Raw genomic sequence first — 16,767 nt, 5'->3', positions numbered from 1 at the left:
TTTTACATTTACACACACACACACACACACACACACACACACACACACACACACTTTCCATTGTCCAGACAAGTAAGAAACAATATCATCATCATAATTTATTAGTTATACTCTGCCCATCCAGCTGGGTTTCTCCAGCCACTCTGGGTGGCTCCCAACAGATTAGAGGATTATCAGGGCAAGGGCGGATCCTAGCTAGGAAAAATCACTCAGAGGGTGCCTAGCAGGGTCGGTAAGGGGTGTGGCCTGGAGACAGGGGGTGTGGCCTGATGAAAGTCTCAGTAGCCAGATAGTGAGGTTGGGAGAGCCTCTGAGCCTGAGGTTCCCATCACTGGTGAAAGGCATCTCATTTCTGTTGTTAATTTGTTTAAATGTATTCAGATGGACAGCTTCTATCTCTAAGGCAGCTAGCCATGGTTTTTAGCGCAAATGCAAACCATCCCTTTAACATCTCAGCTATTGGGGGGTGGGGAATTATTAAACTGGCTCTGCTGGCTTAACTTTCTGCTAAGGGGTTAAGGACTCGCTTTGCATTCAGAAGGGTCCCACGTTTAACCCCTGATATCATCTCCAAACTGAAAGGAGCTCTAGTAGGCGGGTAACCAAAGCCCATTCTGTGCTTGATGTGGCAGTGGCATGCAGTTCCTTAGGCTGACATTATGATTTTTTTCTTTTCTTTTCCAGGTAGCTATTATGGCCTCCCATACGGTGCCGGGAAGGGGCCTTATGGAGGTGAGTTCTCTTGGTCTCAAGTGCCTAGCTTCTGGCCTGGGGGAGATGGGGAGGGGCTGAGAGAAACGGGTGCATTTTGGGGGATAAAAGTATGTGGGTCTGTGTTAGGGATGGACTTCTCCAAGGTTCGACTCTGGGTACCACAAATGAGGCTGGCTGTGCAGGCACCTCAGTGCTACAGATTTTAACTAGTCGGTTTGAAACCTGTTTTACTCTCTCAGCTTTTGAGTGAGGACTGCACTTTTTGAGGGGGGATTTTGAACCTCCTTCGGAAACTCCGTCAGTTGCCATTCAAAACTACAATCCCTTGATTGAGAAGCAGAGCTGATGCTGGCACCAATATCTCAGTGTAGACGTCTAGTTCCTTGCATCAATAAGGAGGAGGGGACTGTACCACATCACTCTGAAGCAGTCTGGGGATGGGCAAAACCACAACAAAAGGCCTCCGATCCTTGGAACCCGCATCGCCAACCCCTGGCCAATTTCCTCTGGGCTTTGCATTGGGCAGTTCTTCTCCCCTGAAGACTTGACTTCTCTTTGTGGTTCTAGGTGTTGGGCCGGGCGGTGTGTACGGTGGTGCCGGAGGGAAGGCCGGTTACCCAACAGGGACAGGTAAGCGGGTTGCGCTAGCACACAACACCTGAACTGTTGCAACAGGGTGCCCCCTTCACACGCAGGGGAAGGAGAAGGACCCCGAACCAAGGTGTGCCCGCCCTTATATAGACATTTTAAATTGCCCACCTTGGAGTCAAAGACCACCCCCAGAAACATCATACCTACATCACAGAAAGGGTGGGCTAAAGCAGAAATCTGAGTGGGTTGTTTACCTCATAATCTGAGTGGGTTGTTTAACTCCTGTCTGGCAAGTTACCTGTTAATGTTTACTGGATTGATACCCTGGGGAGCTGGCGCTAACCGGAGGTCTCCATTTGACCTTGCAGAGAAAACACCTGGTCAGCCTGGGAGTCAAAATGGCTCCATGGCTGCTCTCCTGTGCAGCTTCAGACATGTGGCCTATATATCTATGTGCATGTTTGCTTGGTACATTTATGAACCTTCATTATATACATAAGACCTTAATTTATATATTTCAGCAGACAGAAATCAACACGTGCTTAGCCAACCTGCTGCCTCCAGATGTCGTTGAACTACAACTCCCAGCAGCCCCAGCCAGGCTAGCCAGGCTAGCTGGGGCTGATGGGAGTTGGAGTCCAAAATGGCCCTGCTGGCTGAGGCTGATGGAGTCAAACAACTGCCAAAAGGCTGCCAAAAGGCTTGGCTTCATTGTGTTACTTGGTTTGGATCCTAGATTTCTGAAGCCAGTAAGCTGGAAGGGATATCTGTGCTTTGTGTCCTGAAGATTCTAGCAATGTGGCCACATCGCTGAAGCTCTTTTTGTTCTTTTTGCAGGTGTGGGAGCTCAGGTAGCCGCTGCAAAAGCAGCTGCCAAATATGGTGAGTGACATATGGAGGAGCCCATATGTAGCCATGCTCTGAAGCCCAGGCTCTGGCTAGCCCTCATTCACTCCTCTTTCTTTCTTTCTTTCTTTCTTTCTTTCTTTCTTTCTTTCTTTCTCTCTTTCTCTCTTTCGCTCTTTCTCTCTTTCTCTCTTTCTCTCTTTCTCTCTTTCTCTCTTTCTCTCTTTCTCTCTTTCTCTCTTTCTTTCTCTCTTTCTTTCTCTCTTTCTTTCTTTCTTTCATTCTCCGAAGGTGCTGGAGCTGTGCCCGGGGCAGTCGGAGTCCCTGGCGCTGGGGCCCTTGGAGGAGGCTTGGTGCCCGGTGCTGGTGTCCCAGGAGCACTAGGTAAATGACCTTGGATGGGTAATAGGCAAACAGTTTTGTAGAGTTAATAGTCAATGCCTTTGGAGGAGTGATAGAGAAGCATCTTTTAATGGGCAATAGTAAACACCTTTAAAGGGGCAATAGTAAACACATTGGTATGTATGTATGTGGGTTTGATTTTTTTTCCTTTTAGGTTCTTTAAATTTTGACAAAGTAATAATCATAAATAAATAAGAATAAGAATGTGCACCCCACCGCCGAGACCATTCCATTGTAACTATCCAACCTCCCGAAATTTCAACACCTCTTGCAGTGGTTTGGCCCCTTTCTGTATTAACAGTACAAATCCTACAAACACCCTCCATATCTCCTCAAAACCATTTCTCCTGCATATTTAATGGCACATGTTAATTTATCATTAATAGCTATGTCCCACACCTCTTTATACCATTCTTCCATTTTATATTCTGCTTGCCCCTTCCACTTCCTAGCTATCATAATTTGTGCAGCTGTCAATAAATTTGTGAGCAAGTCCTTCACAGCCTGCGAGGCTTCTTTTCTTTGTTTTTGTAAGTCACCTTGAGTTGCCCCAGCAAGAAAAAGCAACTAATAAATTCAATTCAATTAATAATAATAAATAAATGATACTGATAATGATAAATGTGTTAGGTGAGTGCCTTTGCCGTCATTGTGGCCAAAGGATTCTGCAGTTGTGCTCTTCAAAAACTAGCCCATCCAGGTTGGCCAGGTAAAAGGAATAGCTCTCAGTTTCTCTCACCCTTTTCCACTGCAGGTGCAGGTGGACCAGCGGCGGCAGCGGCGGCGGCAGCCAAAGCAGCAGCCAAAGCAGCAGCTTACGGTGAGCTGGTTACCCAATTGATCAATAAAACAGCCCAGAAATCACAGGGTTTCTGCAGCGATTAAAACAAACAGAAGCCGTAAGTGTAGAACCGCAAGTTCCATCAATAGGTACAGTAGAGCTTACTGAGAATGCCTGCTGAAATCAAAAGGTCTTTGCCAAGTGCCTGAAATTCAACAGGGAGGAGGAGATGGCTTGCCTGATATAAGCTCCACACAGTCAGTTCCAAAATCCTGAGGCTCTCTATGAAATGTGGCTCTCTATGAAAGTTGTTCTCCTTCTCTCCTAACACTAGAACTCACAGGCATTCATGCGGGAAGATCCAGGACAGAGAAAAGAAAGTCCTTCTTCACGCAGCACAGAGTTAAACTATGGAACTCGCTTCCACAGGAGGCAGAGATGGCCAAACTGAAAGGATTGGATAAATTTGTGGAGGAGAGAGATATCAATGGCTACTAGCCAGGGTGGCTCTGTCCACAGTAAGAGGCAATATGCTTCTGAATAATGCCAGATGTTGGGAGTCACAAGTTGGGAGAGTTTCTGTGGCACTCAAGTCCCTTATGGACTTCCCTTTGGGGCACAGTGGGCCACTGTGACAGCATCATGCTGGGCTATGTTGGGCCACTGAGCAGTCCAACAGGCTCTTCTTATCTTCTTATAGATGTGAGCCAGGCACCTGAGCCCAGGGGGACTACTAACAGATAACCCCTTTCCCCAAGATCTCAGTGGCTGGGCAAGGATATATGGAATCAGGTGGTCCTTAAAGTATCCAAATTGTTGAGGACCTTTTAATTTAATCCAGACTCTTTGAACTCAGCCTGGTAGCATATTAGTGGCCAGTGCAAAATTGATAGGGGAAGGGGTCCAGTTTGGAGTGGGAGGAAGGGTACTTAAGAGAGTGGGGCCCTAAGCTTTAGCTTGTTTAACTTATACGTAAATCTGGCACTGATTTCAATGCTCCCCACGCTTCGCTCCAGATTGCATCTCTTTCCCCCTGATCTTTAAGAGGCCTGCCAAAGACATGGATCCCCAAACTCAGATTTTCCATGTTTTCTAATGGAAATTTCATTCCTGCCACCCAACGCCCTCTTGCGTTTGGATTCGTGAATCCGGTTTGGATTGGGGCGGGCGAGAAATCTTGCCCCAATTGCACAGAAGCAAGGATAAGTCCACTATCAAGTATGGATCCATTCCAGTGCTTCTTGAGTGCTGAGAATAAGATCTGATTTGGGGGTGGGGTGGATCTTCTGGACAGACTCCAGCTCCAAAGGTGTGAGCTCAGCCAGGCTGGAGCCCCAACACACACACACACACACACACACACACACACACACACACACACACTTTCTTGGAGTCCTTAGTAACTCTTCCCCCGGCCTCAAGCATTGCACACCCAGCCGCACCTGATCTGCTCCGGAGAGCAATAGCAGCCTGGCCTGGCCTGGCCTGGCCTGGTTTTCCTGGGATCTTCCCAGAACGCCATCTGGTTTTGATTGGAAGCAGGCGGCCAGCGGGGAACTGTGCAATTTTGGGATTGAAGAAAAGCCACAGTCGAATCAGGTTTCGCTGGAGTGTGTCTGCAAGGAAGAGAGGGAGAGAGAGAATGTGCTCCTTTTCCAGCTTTTGCTGCGCTTAGTAACCTTCTGCCCTGTGATTGGTTAGGAGCGAGGGTGCCAGAGCTTCATGGATCATCTCTATCCACACCACATTGGAGCTTATTGTGGGGGAGGGAACTTCCAGCGTTGAAGTTAGGGAACTTTAGATGCTGGAGTAACTCGTCTCCACAGCAAGACCACAGACCAAAATCTGGTGTTCATTTCTAGTCACTTCAGCTCAAGAAGGATAGTGTAGAGTTGGAAAAGGTTGAGGAAAGGGCAACTGGGGATGGAGCAAATCTATGAAGGAAGGTTTCAGCGCTTGGGACTTCTTAGTTTAGAGAAAAGGCCAGTAAGAGGCAACATGATAGAGGTTTCTAAAATCATGCAAGGCATGGAGAGAGTGGGCAGAGAAGTTTCCCTTTCTCTCTCATAATAACACTAGAACGACAATGAATCTGAATGTCGGAAGATTTGGGACAAGATTAAGGAAGTCCTTCACGCAATGCAAAATGAACCTGTGGAACTCCCTCCCACAGGAGGCAGCGGTGGCCACCGACTTGGAGGGCTTGGAAAGAGGATTGGACCAATTCATGGAGGAGGAGAGGGCTATTGATGGCTGCTAGCCAGGAGGGCTCTGCTCTGCCTCCATAGCAAGAGGCAGCAATGCTCCTGAATTCCAGTTGCTGGAAACATAGGAGGAGAGAGGGCTCTTGTGCTCAAATCCTGCTTGCAGGTTTCCCATAATGAGCATCAGGTTGGCCATTGTGAGAACAGGATACTGGACTGGATGGGCCCTTGGCTTGATCCAGCTGTGCATTTATTATGTTCTTGTGCTATGTTTAGCCCTGCATTTCCAAGGCATCGTCCTCGTATAGAGGGGCGTTGGCAGAAAGCAACTTATGACAGCCCTGAAGTGGCAGCTACTCGCTGTTTGTTTTTAGCCCAGAGGTGGGTGGTGGTGGTTTGGATTCCCAGCCACCCCCTCCCCCTGTGAAGCACCCCTTGAGATTGAAACAGAGGCTGGTTCAGCCTGAGTCTATCTCTCAACTTCATTCTGAAGCCTTGCACTCCATTGACCTGGGTGCAGAAATGTGGCGGATTTAAATATGTTAAAACTGATGCATATGCAAATATGTTTTTGCTCACAAGTCCCGGGTTAGAAAGTGCATCAACTGCTTATGCTGTAATCTTTTTTTGCAGAGGTGGGTTGCGGGAGAGATAGGCTACAGTGAAATTTTAGATTATTCCATTGATTCCTTATGGGTACCTACATTCCCAAAGGAGTTGGAGATGGGAGGGCCTGCTGAAACCAGAAGTTCAGGCTGCATGATGTTCCACATGCTTTTAGCTCTATGGCCCAAGCAGAGTTGGGATCCCACAGAAGAGGGAAGCTGCCCTCTAGTGGATCAGTCTGGCAACAACACACATGTGATTCTACGGGGTGTTGAACTGCATATTGGGGGGGGGTCCTCAATTTAAGACCAGATTAACCCTTCACTTTCAATATAGCCAGAAATGTTGACATGGTGGTAGGAATCATAATTCATTGTGGGGCAGCAAAAAGCCCCTCATGTCACGTACAGATATTCCTATGAAAGCGAATCCAGTGATCTTGCCCATTGGGCTGCTTTGGCAATTTAAAATGTTTAAACTAAAGTATATCACTGATGTACTTTTTCACGACCGTTCTTCCACTTTAAGCCTCAGTAGGATTTGCATCTGGGGAGGCATGTGAAAGTTTGCTATATATCTTAGACACCCATCCTTCGAATTAAGTCCCACTGAATTGCCTTCTGCGTGAATGTTGGGTGCGACTTGCAGGAGAGAGGTCTTGCATGGGTTAAAATAGATAGGGATCTCCACTCCCCCCAAACTATCCCTGTATGTTTAACATAGTGGCATACCCTCCAACATTTCCCAGATGAAAATAGGGACATTCTATTCTACATCAAGAGGCTTCTCCTGTGTTTGATCTCCCACACTCATATATTTCATGTACACCTATACATCAGTCACCTTGAGAAAATTGCAACCTTTAAGCTTAGCCTACCTCACAAGATTGTTGTAAAGAAAAAATGCATGAGGGAAGAGGTCTTGTACAGCCGCTTCAACAGATCAATGGAATGGAATCATAGCTGTAAGCTGCTTGGGTGTGAAGGGGAGGAAAATGGAAAACAGGGACATTCCATGATCAAATCAGAAAGTGGGATGGCTTCTGTCATTCTGGGACTGTCCCCGGAAAATCGGGACGCTTGGCGGGTATGCAGTGGTTCCCGAACTTTTTTGGGGCTTGCCTCTTTGGTTCCATAAACTCATCTCCAGTGCTCTCTATTCTATAAAAAACACATGATTCAGAACAGTGGTTTGCATGAGCCCCTAAGAAATATAACAAAACAATGAAAGAGTCACAATTAATCATGCCTTTATTCAAAATCCAATTGAAAGTTATTTGGTTTAATTAATTCAACAAAATGGATTAATTTTATACAGGGTGCAACTCCCCAACACCATTCCAGAGGCCAGCTGTGTTTCTGGCAATTTTTTACTCTCCTCTCTCTTTCCCCAGGTGGCCGAGTTCCAGGGACGGGCATCGGTGGCGCTGGTGTCCCAGGGGTTGGGCCAGGTGGCGTAGTTCCTGGCGCCACACCTGGTGTTATTGGAGTCGGCCCAGGAGGAACTGGGGTAGGAGGTATGTGTCACGGGGGGGGGGGGGGGACAGATGAGAAAGGTGAAACCAAATTGGAGGGATTTGATCCTGTTTGCACATTCGTAATCTGCTTTTCATGACTTACGAAACACAGACCCCCATCCTTTAAAATTTGCATTTCTCTGGCGTTTGCAGTGCATTTCTTCAGCCGAGTTACGTGTACAAAAATGCACGTACCGGAATAACTGTGCGTATAAATAGTGATTCTTAATTCATTTCCTGCTCTTCACCCTAAGGTCCCAGGGCAGGTTACAGCATTAAAGCACAATGTCAAAAGCAATTTTAAACAATTATAAGCATACCCGCTTGACCTCCTGTTTCTGAGACCTATTTTCCTGTTTTCTCTTTGGCAGGAGTGAGTCCCGCCGCAGCGGCAAAAGCAGCAAAGTATGGTAAGATCCTGAGTTGTTGAGTCACAGTTTTGGGTGGGGTTTGAGATGGTGGGCATGGAGAGATCCTGCCTCAGGTGGACTCCATAGCACTGGGCACACCAGGCAACCCCCCTAACATCCTTGTGCCCATGTCGAGTTTCATGTATCAGAGGCGAAGAATAGCTGGAGGATCCACTTGAGTCACCAGTGAAATACCACTACTCATTATTTTTTCACTTACCCAGCAATGGGGAGGGGCGCCCGCCTTCCAGCAAAGATCTTCCACTGCAGCCAGCCCAAAACAGATCCAAATAATCGGTGTCATCCAAAACCTCCTGGATTAATAGAATTGTAGATTTGGAAGGGACTCTCAGGGTCACCTTAGTCCAGCCCCCTGCAAGAGTTAAGGAGTGGAGACATCGCCACTCACTCTTGCCCCAGAATTGCAAATTCAGTCCCTGGCAGGACTAATCGGCTAGATCCAGGCCAGGTATCTTCTGAAGAGGCCAAAAGATGACCTCCTTTAAGGGAGCTGCATGGTCCCTCAAAGAGGCAGTAGCCACCTCCGGGGTCTAGATTGTGGATCTTTGGCTGCTTTTAATGGTGGGGATCTGATGAGCTGGTTGGAACTGGCCTGGCTATCATATTCATTTCTTCTGTCTCAGGTCTTATTCCTGGTGCTGGTGTTGGTGGAGTTCCTGGTGCTGGTGTTGGTGGAGTTCCTGGCGCTGGAGTTGGTGGAGTTCCTGGCGCTGGAGTTGGTGGCGTTCCTGGTGCTGGCGTCGGTGGAGTTCCCGGTGCTGGAGTTGCTGTTCCAGGTGCGTTTACATGAGAAGGTAACAACATGGGACCAGTTTACATGCAAGATCACTTTGATTTGCAGAACTGGCACAGCTGCAAGTGCCACACAATGCTCTTTACGTGTTTGCAAGAAAATTCATTTTTAGCATGGCAGCACCTACACTTGGGAACTCCCTGCCTTTTGACACCAGGCAAGCACCTTGACTGCACTCTTTTCAGTGCCTGCTAAAAACATCTTTTGTTCAAGCACGCCTGCGCAGACTTGTAGACATCTACTGTGTCTTTTAATACTTTTTTTTAGCATATTGCAGATGTTATCTTTTGAATTTTTAAAAGAGTTGTAGGGGGTGTTGGTAAAGTTTTTTTTTAATTTCATTTTTATAATGTATATAAAACAGAACAATGATATCGACAGATGAACATTGAAAGGAGAAACTACAAGACAGACACACAGAATGAGTACAGTTGCACACAGGTGAAAAGAAAGCAAGTTACAAGTAAATAATTATGCTATCAGCATTATCTGATAGCATAGTTCCAGATTTCTGACGTGGGCTGCCTTGAAAATGATGGTTTCGCTGTATATATAATAAAGGAATTCCAGAGTGAGTGGTACCAAGCGTCCAGTATAAGATTTTCGGTCCCCCCACCATTGTGATTCCTATTCAAGCTGCCAAGGTCATATATAATTCTTTTGGCAATATATCTACATTGGTATCATCAGAAATATTCAGCAACTTAAAGAGTTGTTTTTACCGATAATTCTGTTGTTTGACTTGCTTTGTAAATCACTTTGGGGTTTTGTTTTTAAAACCAAGCAGTGCATAAACGAAATAGACAAGGTAGCTCCAGGAGTGCATGGGTGCCATGGCTGGCTAGCCCCTTGACTCATTTTTGTCTATGCCAACAGGAGCTGGGGTGTCGGCAGCAGCGGCAGCAAAGGCAGCGGCAAAGGCAGCCGCCTACGGTAAGCTGAGCATCCTCATCCTGTCCCAACAGTATTGAGGCTGCTGGATAAATCAGGGCAGGCCGACCCAAGGCAGGAAGGAATGGAAAGATTTCTTTAGGGAAACAGAACATGAGCTCGATTGTTTAAGAAAATCAGGCGATTATAAAGCAGCACTCCAGACAGACCACCTGATGCCACTTAATATATTACTGGAAAACCCATAAAGTCTAGAGCAGTCATAGGCAAACAGGACCAGTGGTCAGGGATGATAGGAGTTGTAGTCCTAAAACATCTGAAGGGCTGAGTTTGCCTATGCCTTGTCTAGAGCAGGAGCAAGGAAGTTTTTTCAGCCCTTCTGTTTCAGGAAACTTTTGGGGGGATGCGTATGCCAGAGGTAGGCAGGGCCAGAGGCAAAGGTTTCAATCTGAAAGTTTTAGTCCTTTTTTGTGGTGGGTTAAACCACAGAGCTTAGGATTTGCCAATCAGAAGGTCGGTGGTTCAAATCCCCATGACGGGGTGAGCTCCCGCTGCTCGGTCCCTGCTCCTGCCCACCTAGAAGTTCAGAAGCATGTCAAAGTGCAAGTAGATAAATAGGTACCTCTCCGGCAGGAAGGTAAACGGCGTTTCTGTGTGCTGCTCTTGTTCGCCAGAAGCGGCTTAGTCATGCTGGCCACATGACCCGGAAACTGTACGCTCCCTCGGCCAATAAAGCAAGATGAGCGCTGCAACCCCAGAGTCGGTCATGACTAGACCTAATGGTCAGGGGTCCCTTTACCTTTATTATTATTTTAACTTTTTGAAACCCTTAATTTCCTTAGAGATAATTTTACTGTTTTTCCTTTTTTGTAAGCCGCTCTGATGGTTGGCTTTTGGCTTTTGTTTTTTACAATCAAGCAGTGTATAAATCTTAAGAAATAAGTAAATAAATAGAAATGGGCAGGGCAACACATGTAGATTTTTGCTAATTTCTACACACTCTCACACAGCCCTCTCTGTCCTCCATGTGGGAGAGCAAACATGCATTGCCAGGGACCCACTCCAGCCATGCAAAAAACTCTTGAGGAGGGTATGAAGGCCCCGCTAACCATGCCAGGCTAGACAAAGCCAGGAGCAGCAGGTCTCGATGAATTCACAGAATTGTAGAATTGCAAGTGACCCACAGGGGCCACCTAGTCCAGTTCCCTGCAACTCAGGAATCACAGCTCAAGAATCCCTGATAGGTGGCAGTCCAACACCTCTCCAATGCTTCAGAGTCCACCACCTTCCGAGGGAGTCCGTTCCACTGTCAAACAGCTCTAACCCTCAGAAAGCTTTTCCTAATGTTGAGTCAGAATCTCCTTTCTTATCATTCGAATCCACTGGTTCAGGACCTCCCCTCTGGAGCAGCAGAAAACAAGCTAGCTCCATCTCCCAGAGGGCGGCATTTCAGGTATTTGAAGGTTTGTGGCAAATGGCTAATCTGACCTCTTGTTTGTCATTTCCTGCAGGGACTGGTGTGGTGCCTGGCTATGGCGCCATTGGTGGTGTGGCACCTGGTGGAGTCGCACCTGGTGGAGTCGTACCTGGTGGAGTCGCACCTGGTGGGTTAGGTAGGTTCCCCCCTCTGTGGGAAGTCAATGCCTTCTCAAGGCAACAGAGCTGCTCGTCCCGAAACCTTGGTCTTTGCAATAACATGGAGGCTGCTCCTGCTCTGTGGAACAGCATCAAGATGTGATGAGACACCCGCTCTCTGCATTTCCTGAAGACAATGGGAGATGTGAGGCAGTTGTAGTAGGGGGGAAGATTCCTGGCAGGCTTTCACATCTGGATGAAAAAGGTATCTACTATGAGTGCACACCACCCACTGCTCAAAAGCATCCAGGGTCCTGGAAGGATGGGAGGAGAATGGTAGATGGGCTGGGCTGGGGAAGAGCTTTAGCTAGCGGCCAAGGTGGTCAACCACTGCCATCAGACCTGGTGCGGGTGGTCCTGCTGACACCTCTCTCTTTCTCTTTCTCTCTCTCTCTCTCTCTCTCAATTCTCAGTGCCAGGAAGCCCCGTGGCTGCTCAAGCAGCAGCAAAAGCAGCCGCCAAAGCAGCCAAATATGGTAAGGAGGGCCACTGTCGCGTGTAGTGGTGATAGTGTCCGACTGGGACCTGGGAGACGAGGGTTCAAATTCCCAGTTGGTGATGGAAGCTCACTGGGTGACCTTGGGCCAGCCACAATCTCTCAGCCTCACTGGGTTGTTTGTGGGGATTAAATGAGAAGGGAAAGAACCATGAATGCTGCTTTGAACTCCTTGCAGGAAAAGTGAGATATTAATGTAGAAAATAAGTAAATATCAAGACTTCCAATCAGCACAGGAGATAAGGATGGCAAAGGAGATGCAGATCAGTTTTTCTTTAGCCTTGCAAATAGCAGCTTGTGCACAAACATAAATTTCCATGACGCTCTTGGATTCCTGTCGTTAAAAAATATTGACACTCTGGAGACACAGGCAGAGATGCTCATGGAGGCTGGTCTATTAGGACGAAGAGGGTGCTGCCCCACTGCCCTCAGCCAGCCCCCACCCTGCCTGCCTTCTTCAATTACAACCACTCCATCGAGTGGCTCTGCCTATCAGCTTCCTCCTCCTCCTCCTCCTCCAGCCCCTTGTAGGGAGGAAGAGGAGAAAACCAGGTGTTGGCTCCACCCGTCATTGGCTCTAGCGCCACCTACTGGTAGGCTCCCTGCCTTCTGCCCTACCAATCCTGATGGACACCACTGGGGCAGGCTCTTCCCCCTTTTGATGATGTAGCCTCATTCCAAGAAGACACAGAAAACACCAGTGGGAATGCAGCTGGCGTTAGGAAGTGAGCAGGCTGAGCAGGGAGCCTGCAATACCCTCTCCTAGTTTTGATCTAAATGTTTTCCTCTGAGGACTTTGGATCCACCCAGGTGCTGTTCTCAGGGTGTGGTGGGGCTCAGGACCATTTTCCAAAAGTGTGCCTTGCCCCAACAGGAGCAGGAAGAGGCGTTGGCGGCGTTGGCGGTGTCGGCGGCATTGGCGGTGTCGGCGGCATTGGCGGTGTTGGCGGCGTTGGTGGCGTTGGCGGAGTTGGCGGCGTTGGTGGTGTTGGTGTTGGTGGCGGTAAGCAGTCATTAAGTGCCAACAACTTAGAATTTTATCTTGTTTTATTTGGGGCATGGAGATTTCCAGGTGGCTCCATGCAGGGCAGAAACTTCCTGAGCAGTTCACAACACAAAATGAACGTGAGCCAACCCAGAGAGATGCTCATGGGAAGCCAAAATAATGATGAGGGGTTTTTAAATGAAAACAAATTTCTTTCCTCAGCAGCAGCAACAGCAACCCCGGTTTAGATGGCTGCACACAGCTGCTGCTTTTAACTTATTAAAGCAAGGCACACTAGCTGACTGCACATCTCGTTGTATCAGGGACTGGGTGGATGAGGCAGAGTGGTGGAAGCCACTTGCCCAAGAGCCCCCAAGGAAGGCAGAGAAGAAGATGACTTAGATCCTGGGTCCTGGTGGCAGGATACTGGCCGCAAATCAGAGGAGGGGAAAAGCTGGGAGGTACTAGAAGCAGGAAGCTTGAGGTATCGTGAAGAGACAGAAGCAGGCTGGTGGCCCAGCACAGGGCAGGAGGATGAGGTTCCCAGCTTGGATGAAGGCTACAACAGTGTGAGCCTTGAGCCAGTGTGGTGTAGTGGTTAAGAGCGGTGGACTCATAATCTGGGGAACCGGGTTCGCTTCCCCGCTCCTCCACATGCAGCTGCTGGGTGACCTTGGGCCAGCCACACTTCTTTGAAGTCTCTCAGCCCCACTCACCTCACAGAGTGTTTGTTGTGGGGGAGGAAGGGAAGGGAGAATGTTAGCCGCTTTGAGACTCCTGAAGGGGAGTGAAAGGCGGGATATCAAATCCAAACTCTTACGACAGAGGAGAGCCAAACCCTGCATCTCTCCCACAGCTCCATCATGCCAGCCTCTCTGCTGATGGCTCTCTGGCCCCACTTACTCCTAGAACATGAAGGATGTTATGTATTGCTGAGCAACAAGCTAGGCAGGCACAGAGATAGGTTCCCGGGGCTTGCTGTAGCAGAAGATTACAAGGGAGGAGCCCTGACTCAGAGGGCTAGATAGTGATGGAGGGGCTGCACGCCAGTTCAAGCAACTTCTTCATGGGGGGGGGGAGTATTTGCCTTTATGAGCCTCCTTGTATTTTCCCCCCTTTCCTTAATAATTAAACTAACTGCACATTAGCCTCATGTCTCCCCCTCTGACCTGTGAATGACCTGATCTTTCTGTCAGCCCCCTGACAAATTGCTGGAAACCACAGGAGGGGAGAGGGCTCTTGCGCTCAGATCCCGCTGGAGGGCTTCCCATGGGGGCATCTGACTGGCCACTGTGGGAACAAGAAGCTGGGCTAGGGTCATCTTAGTTCTTATGTCGTGGTGTCCCAATGGGTTTGGCCCTAATCCTGACTCCTTCTGTTCTCCCACTAGTTCCTGGGGGAGCGGCGGCAGCTAAAGCAGCAGCAAAGGCAGCTAAATACGGTGAGTCCCCGTTGCACCCATCCTGATCTCATATCCCCACCTAATCCAGTTCTTCCATGCCCCTCTGCTCATCCTGGCCCACTGCCCCATAGTGCCAGCCAGTGAGCTTTTTTCCCAGATGCAAAAACATGAGATCATCTCTGAAGCATCCCACATTGCCACGATTCAGATTGTAAACTTTCTGGGGCATGAGGCCTTAGTTGTGTGCTCACCGTTCATTTTAAACACCTTCAGGACACATTCCCACCTGGAGAATCCTGAGAACTGTACTTTGCCCCTCACAGAACTACAGTTCCTCACACCCTTAACAAAGCACAGTTCCTAGGTTTCTTGAACTGGCCCAGTCATAATGGAGCAGAGCATCATAGAATTATAAAGTTGGGAGAGGACTCCAAAGGCATTTGGTCCATCCCCCCCTCCCCGCACTGCAGAATTCACAGCTAAATGGGTGGTGGTGGTGGAATTTGGTCAAATTTTGCCCCTATTTCCAACCTCTTTGTAGGTCGTGGGGCAGGTGTCTTTCCTGGCGGTGGAACAGGCGTCTTGCCAGGGGGTGGAACAGGCGTCTTGCCAGGGGGCGGCGTTGTGCCAGGTGTTCCTGGAGCAGGTAAGGGACCCCTTCAGCTACTCCTCATCCTCAGATCTTGGGGAATTCGCACTGGACAAGATTCCTAGTCCAGTTTTGCTGTGCACCAGAAGAGATCCCTGGGCATTGGGGCTCTGACACAGATTGTTTCTCCTTATCTCACAGGAATCCCCCAAACTGGACTGCAACCAGGGGCCAAGCCACCCAAATATGGTACGTATGAGTCCCTGTCAGGGAAATGGGCAAGACGTAAATAATAATCATAATCATAACGATAGTACTGGAAGTTCTGCCTATCCACTCACCTGCCCACACCTCACCCCAAAAACAAAAACAAAACAGTCACAGGAGATCTAGCTATCTGTTGACAAAAGGAAGCCCATCTTCACGCAGCACAGAATTAAACTGTGGAACTCCCCACCACCGCAAGAGGCAGTGATGGTCACCAAACTAGAGGGCTTTAGAAGAGGATTGGGTCAATTCATGGAGGAGGAGGGGGCTATGAATGGGTACAAGTCACGATGGCCGTGCTCTGCCTCCCCAGTTAGAGGCAGCAAAGCTTCTGAATACCAGTCACTGGGAGTCTTTGCGTGGAGCAGGGGAGAGGGCTCGTGTGCTCCTGTTTCCCATAAGAGGCATCTGGTTGGCCTCTGTGAGAACAGGATGCTGGACTGGATGGACCTGATCCGGCAGATGCTTCTTATGAGTTGAAGAACTGGGAAACATGGAAAGTGTCTGGTCGGCAGTGGGGAGAAATGCCTTTGATAAACCAAGACTTGCTTTTTCTCACCCCAACAGGTGTGCCAGGAGCTGGGCTGGGTGGCTTTGGCGTACCAGGTACGATGCTGCAGACCCAAGGGGAGGGAGGGGAGAAGAGGGGCCTCCACACAAGACAGGGCATTCTTTGGGACAAGATGGACAGCTCCATGGCTCACCCCTTGTCCTGGCTACACATCCGAAATCACTTGGGGGCTGGGCTGTGGGGCCTGGGAGCATTCCAGGCAGTCATAGGCTGAATAACTTCAGTATCCTCCATGTTATTTACACTATGGGTCCTCCACATAGAGCTTATTTCTAACAAACCGTGAGGGTGGGTTTATGACTGAGCCACTTTTTCTGGCAGGCTTTGGTGGACGAGGAGGATATGGGGTCCCCGGCGCAGGGGGAGCAGGCCTTGGTGGTGCTGGAGCTGGAGGTGCGTAGAGATTGTTCAGCCAGAGCACTGGGAAGGAAGCCCCCAATGTTGTGCTCTGAATTTGGGGGTGGTGTGAGGGGACTTTGCAAGATGTCTTGGTGGCCTTACCCAACAGTGGCCTCAGTGAGTTGACCCTCTGCTTTGTCGTTGCTCCCAGCCAGAGCCTGCAAGGAAGCAGGCAATGGGATCTGTTAACTGTTGTAGTTACACCCTGTTGTATCTACTCCCAGTTTTAGCAACTATTCGTTGTAGCTACTCATCCTCACCCCTGTTTCCCCCTCCCTGCTCACCACCCCTGAGCCAGAGTCTGAGTCAGACTTATGACGAAGCAGGATTAAACTCTCATCATGGAGGATAAGATGAATATCAAAAGCTACTGCACAATTACCTCTTTTGGGGCAGCCCATTGGCATTTTGTATTGGTACCTACGACACCTTTCTCAATATAGAAGTACCAGCACCACATTTTTATTACCCCCCCCCCAAATAGTACTGGATATACCACAAATGTTACAGCCCCAATCTGCTTCCTACGGTCCTATTTTAGGGGGTCCTGCCTCCAGCTCCCCTAGCTTGCCCATGCCCTCTGAGGCAACCCCACTGCTTCCTTGAGGTCAGCAGGCCGCAAGTCTGACTTCCAAGACGAGCTTCTAA

At 48.8% G+C, this 16,767-nt stretch overlaps 1 protein-coding gene across 7 annotated transcripts in view; it reads left to right on the top strand.

Annotated features, from left to right (window-relative positions):
• ELN (elastin) overlaps positions 1-16,767 on the top strand; it is a 58,083-nt gene that overhangs the window by 35,352 nt on the left and 5,964 nt on the right. For 4 of the 7 annotated variants that reach the window (XM_081889465.1, XM_081889464.1, XM_081889461.1 and 1 more), the window contains 17 exons: positions 685-732; positions 1,282-1,344; positions 2,143-2,187; positions 2,443-2,535; positions 3,308-3,373; positions 7,538-7,660; positions 8,032-8,070; positions 8,715-8,867; positions 9,761-9,817; positions 11,287-11,388; positions 11,824-11,886; positions 12,781-12,909; positions 14,282-14,332; positions 14,835-14,939; positions 15,084-15,131; positions 15,717-15,755; positions 16,042-16,113. In XM_081889465.1, the coding sequence (XP_081745591.1) occupies positions 685-732; positions 1,282-1,344; positions 2,143-2,187; positions 2,443-2,535; positions 3,308-3,373; positions 7,538-7,660; positions 8,032-8,070; positions 8,715-8,867; positions 9,761-9,817; positions 11,287-11,388; positions 11,824-11,886; positions 12,781-12,909; positions 14,282-14,332; positions 14,835-14,939; positions 15,084-15,131; positions 15,717-15,755; positions 16,042-16,113 (1,296 nt within the window). The remainder of the gene's footprint in view (positions 1-684; positions 733-1,281; positions 1,345-2,142; positions 2,188-2,442; positions 2,536-3,307; positions 3,374-7,537; positions 7,661-8,031; positions 8,071-8,714; positions 8,868-9,760; positions 9,818-11,286; positions 11,389-11,823; positions 11,887-12,780; positions 12,910-14,281; positions 14,333-14,834; positions 14,940-15,083; positions 15,132-15,716; positions 15,756-16,041; positions 16,114-16,767) is intronic. The other 3 variants (XM_081889462.1, XM_081889466.1, XM_081889463.1) reach the window with 3 other exon arrangements.

This window comes from Podarcis melisellensis, assembly GCF_964234715.1.
Source record: "Podarcis melisellensis genome assembly, chromosome: 15".
Taxonomy (NCBI): domain Eukaryota; kingdom Metazoa; phylum Chordata; class Lepidosauria; order Squamata; family Lacertidae; genus Podarcis; species Podarcis melisellensis.
Note: the sequence above shows the minus strand (reverse complement) of the source record. Positions and strands in the feature narration are given on the sequence as shown.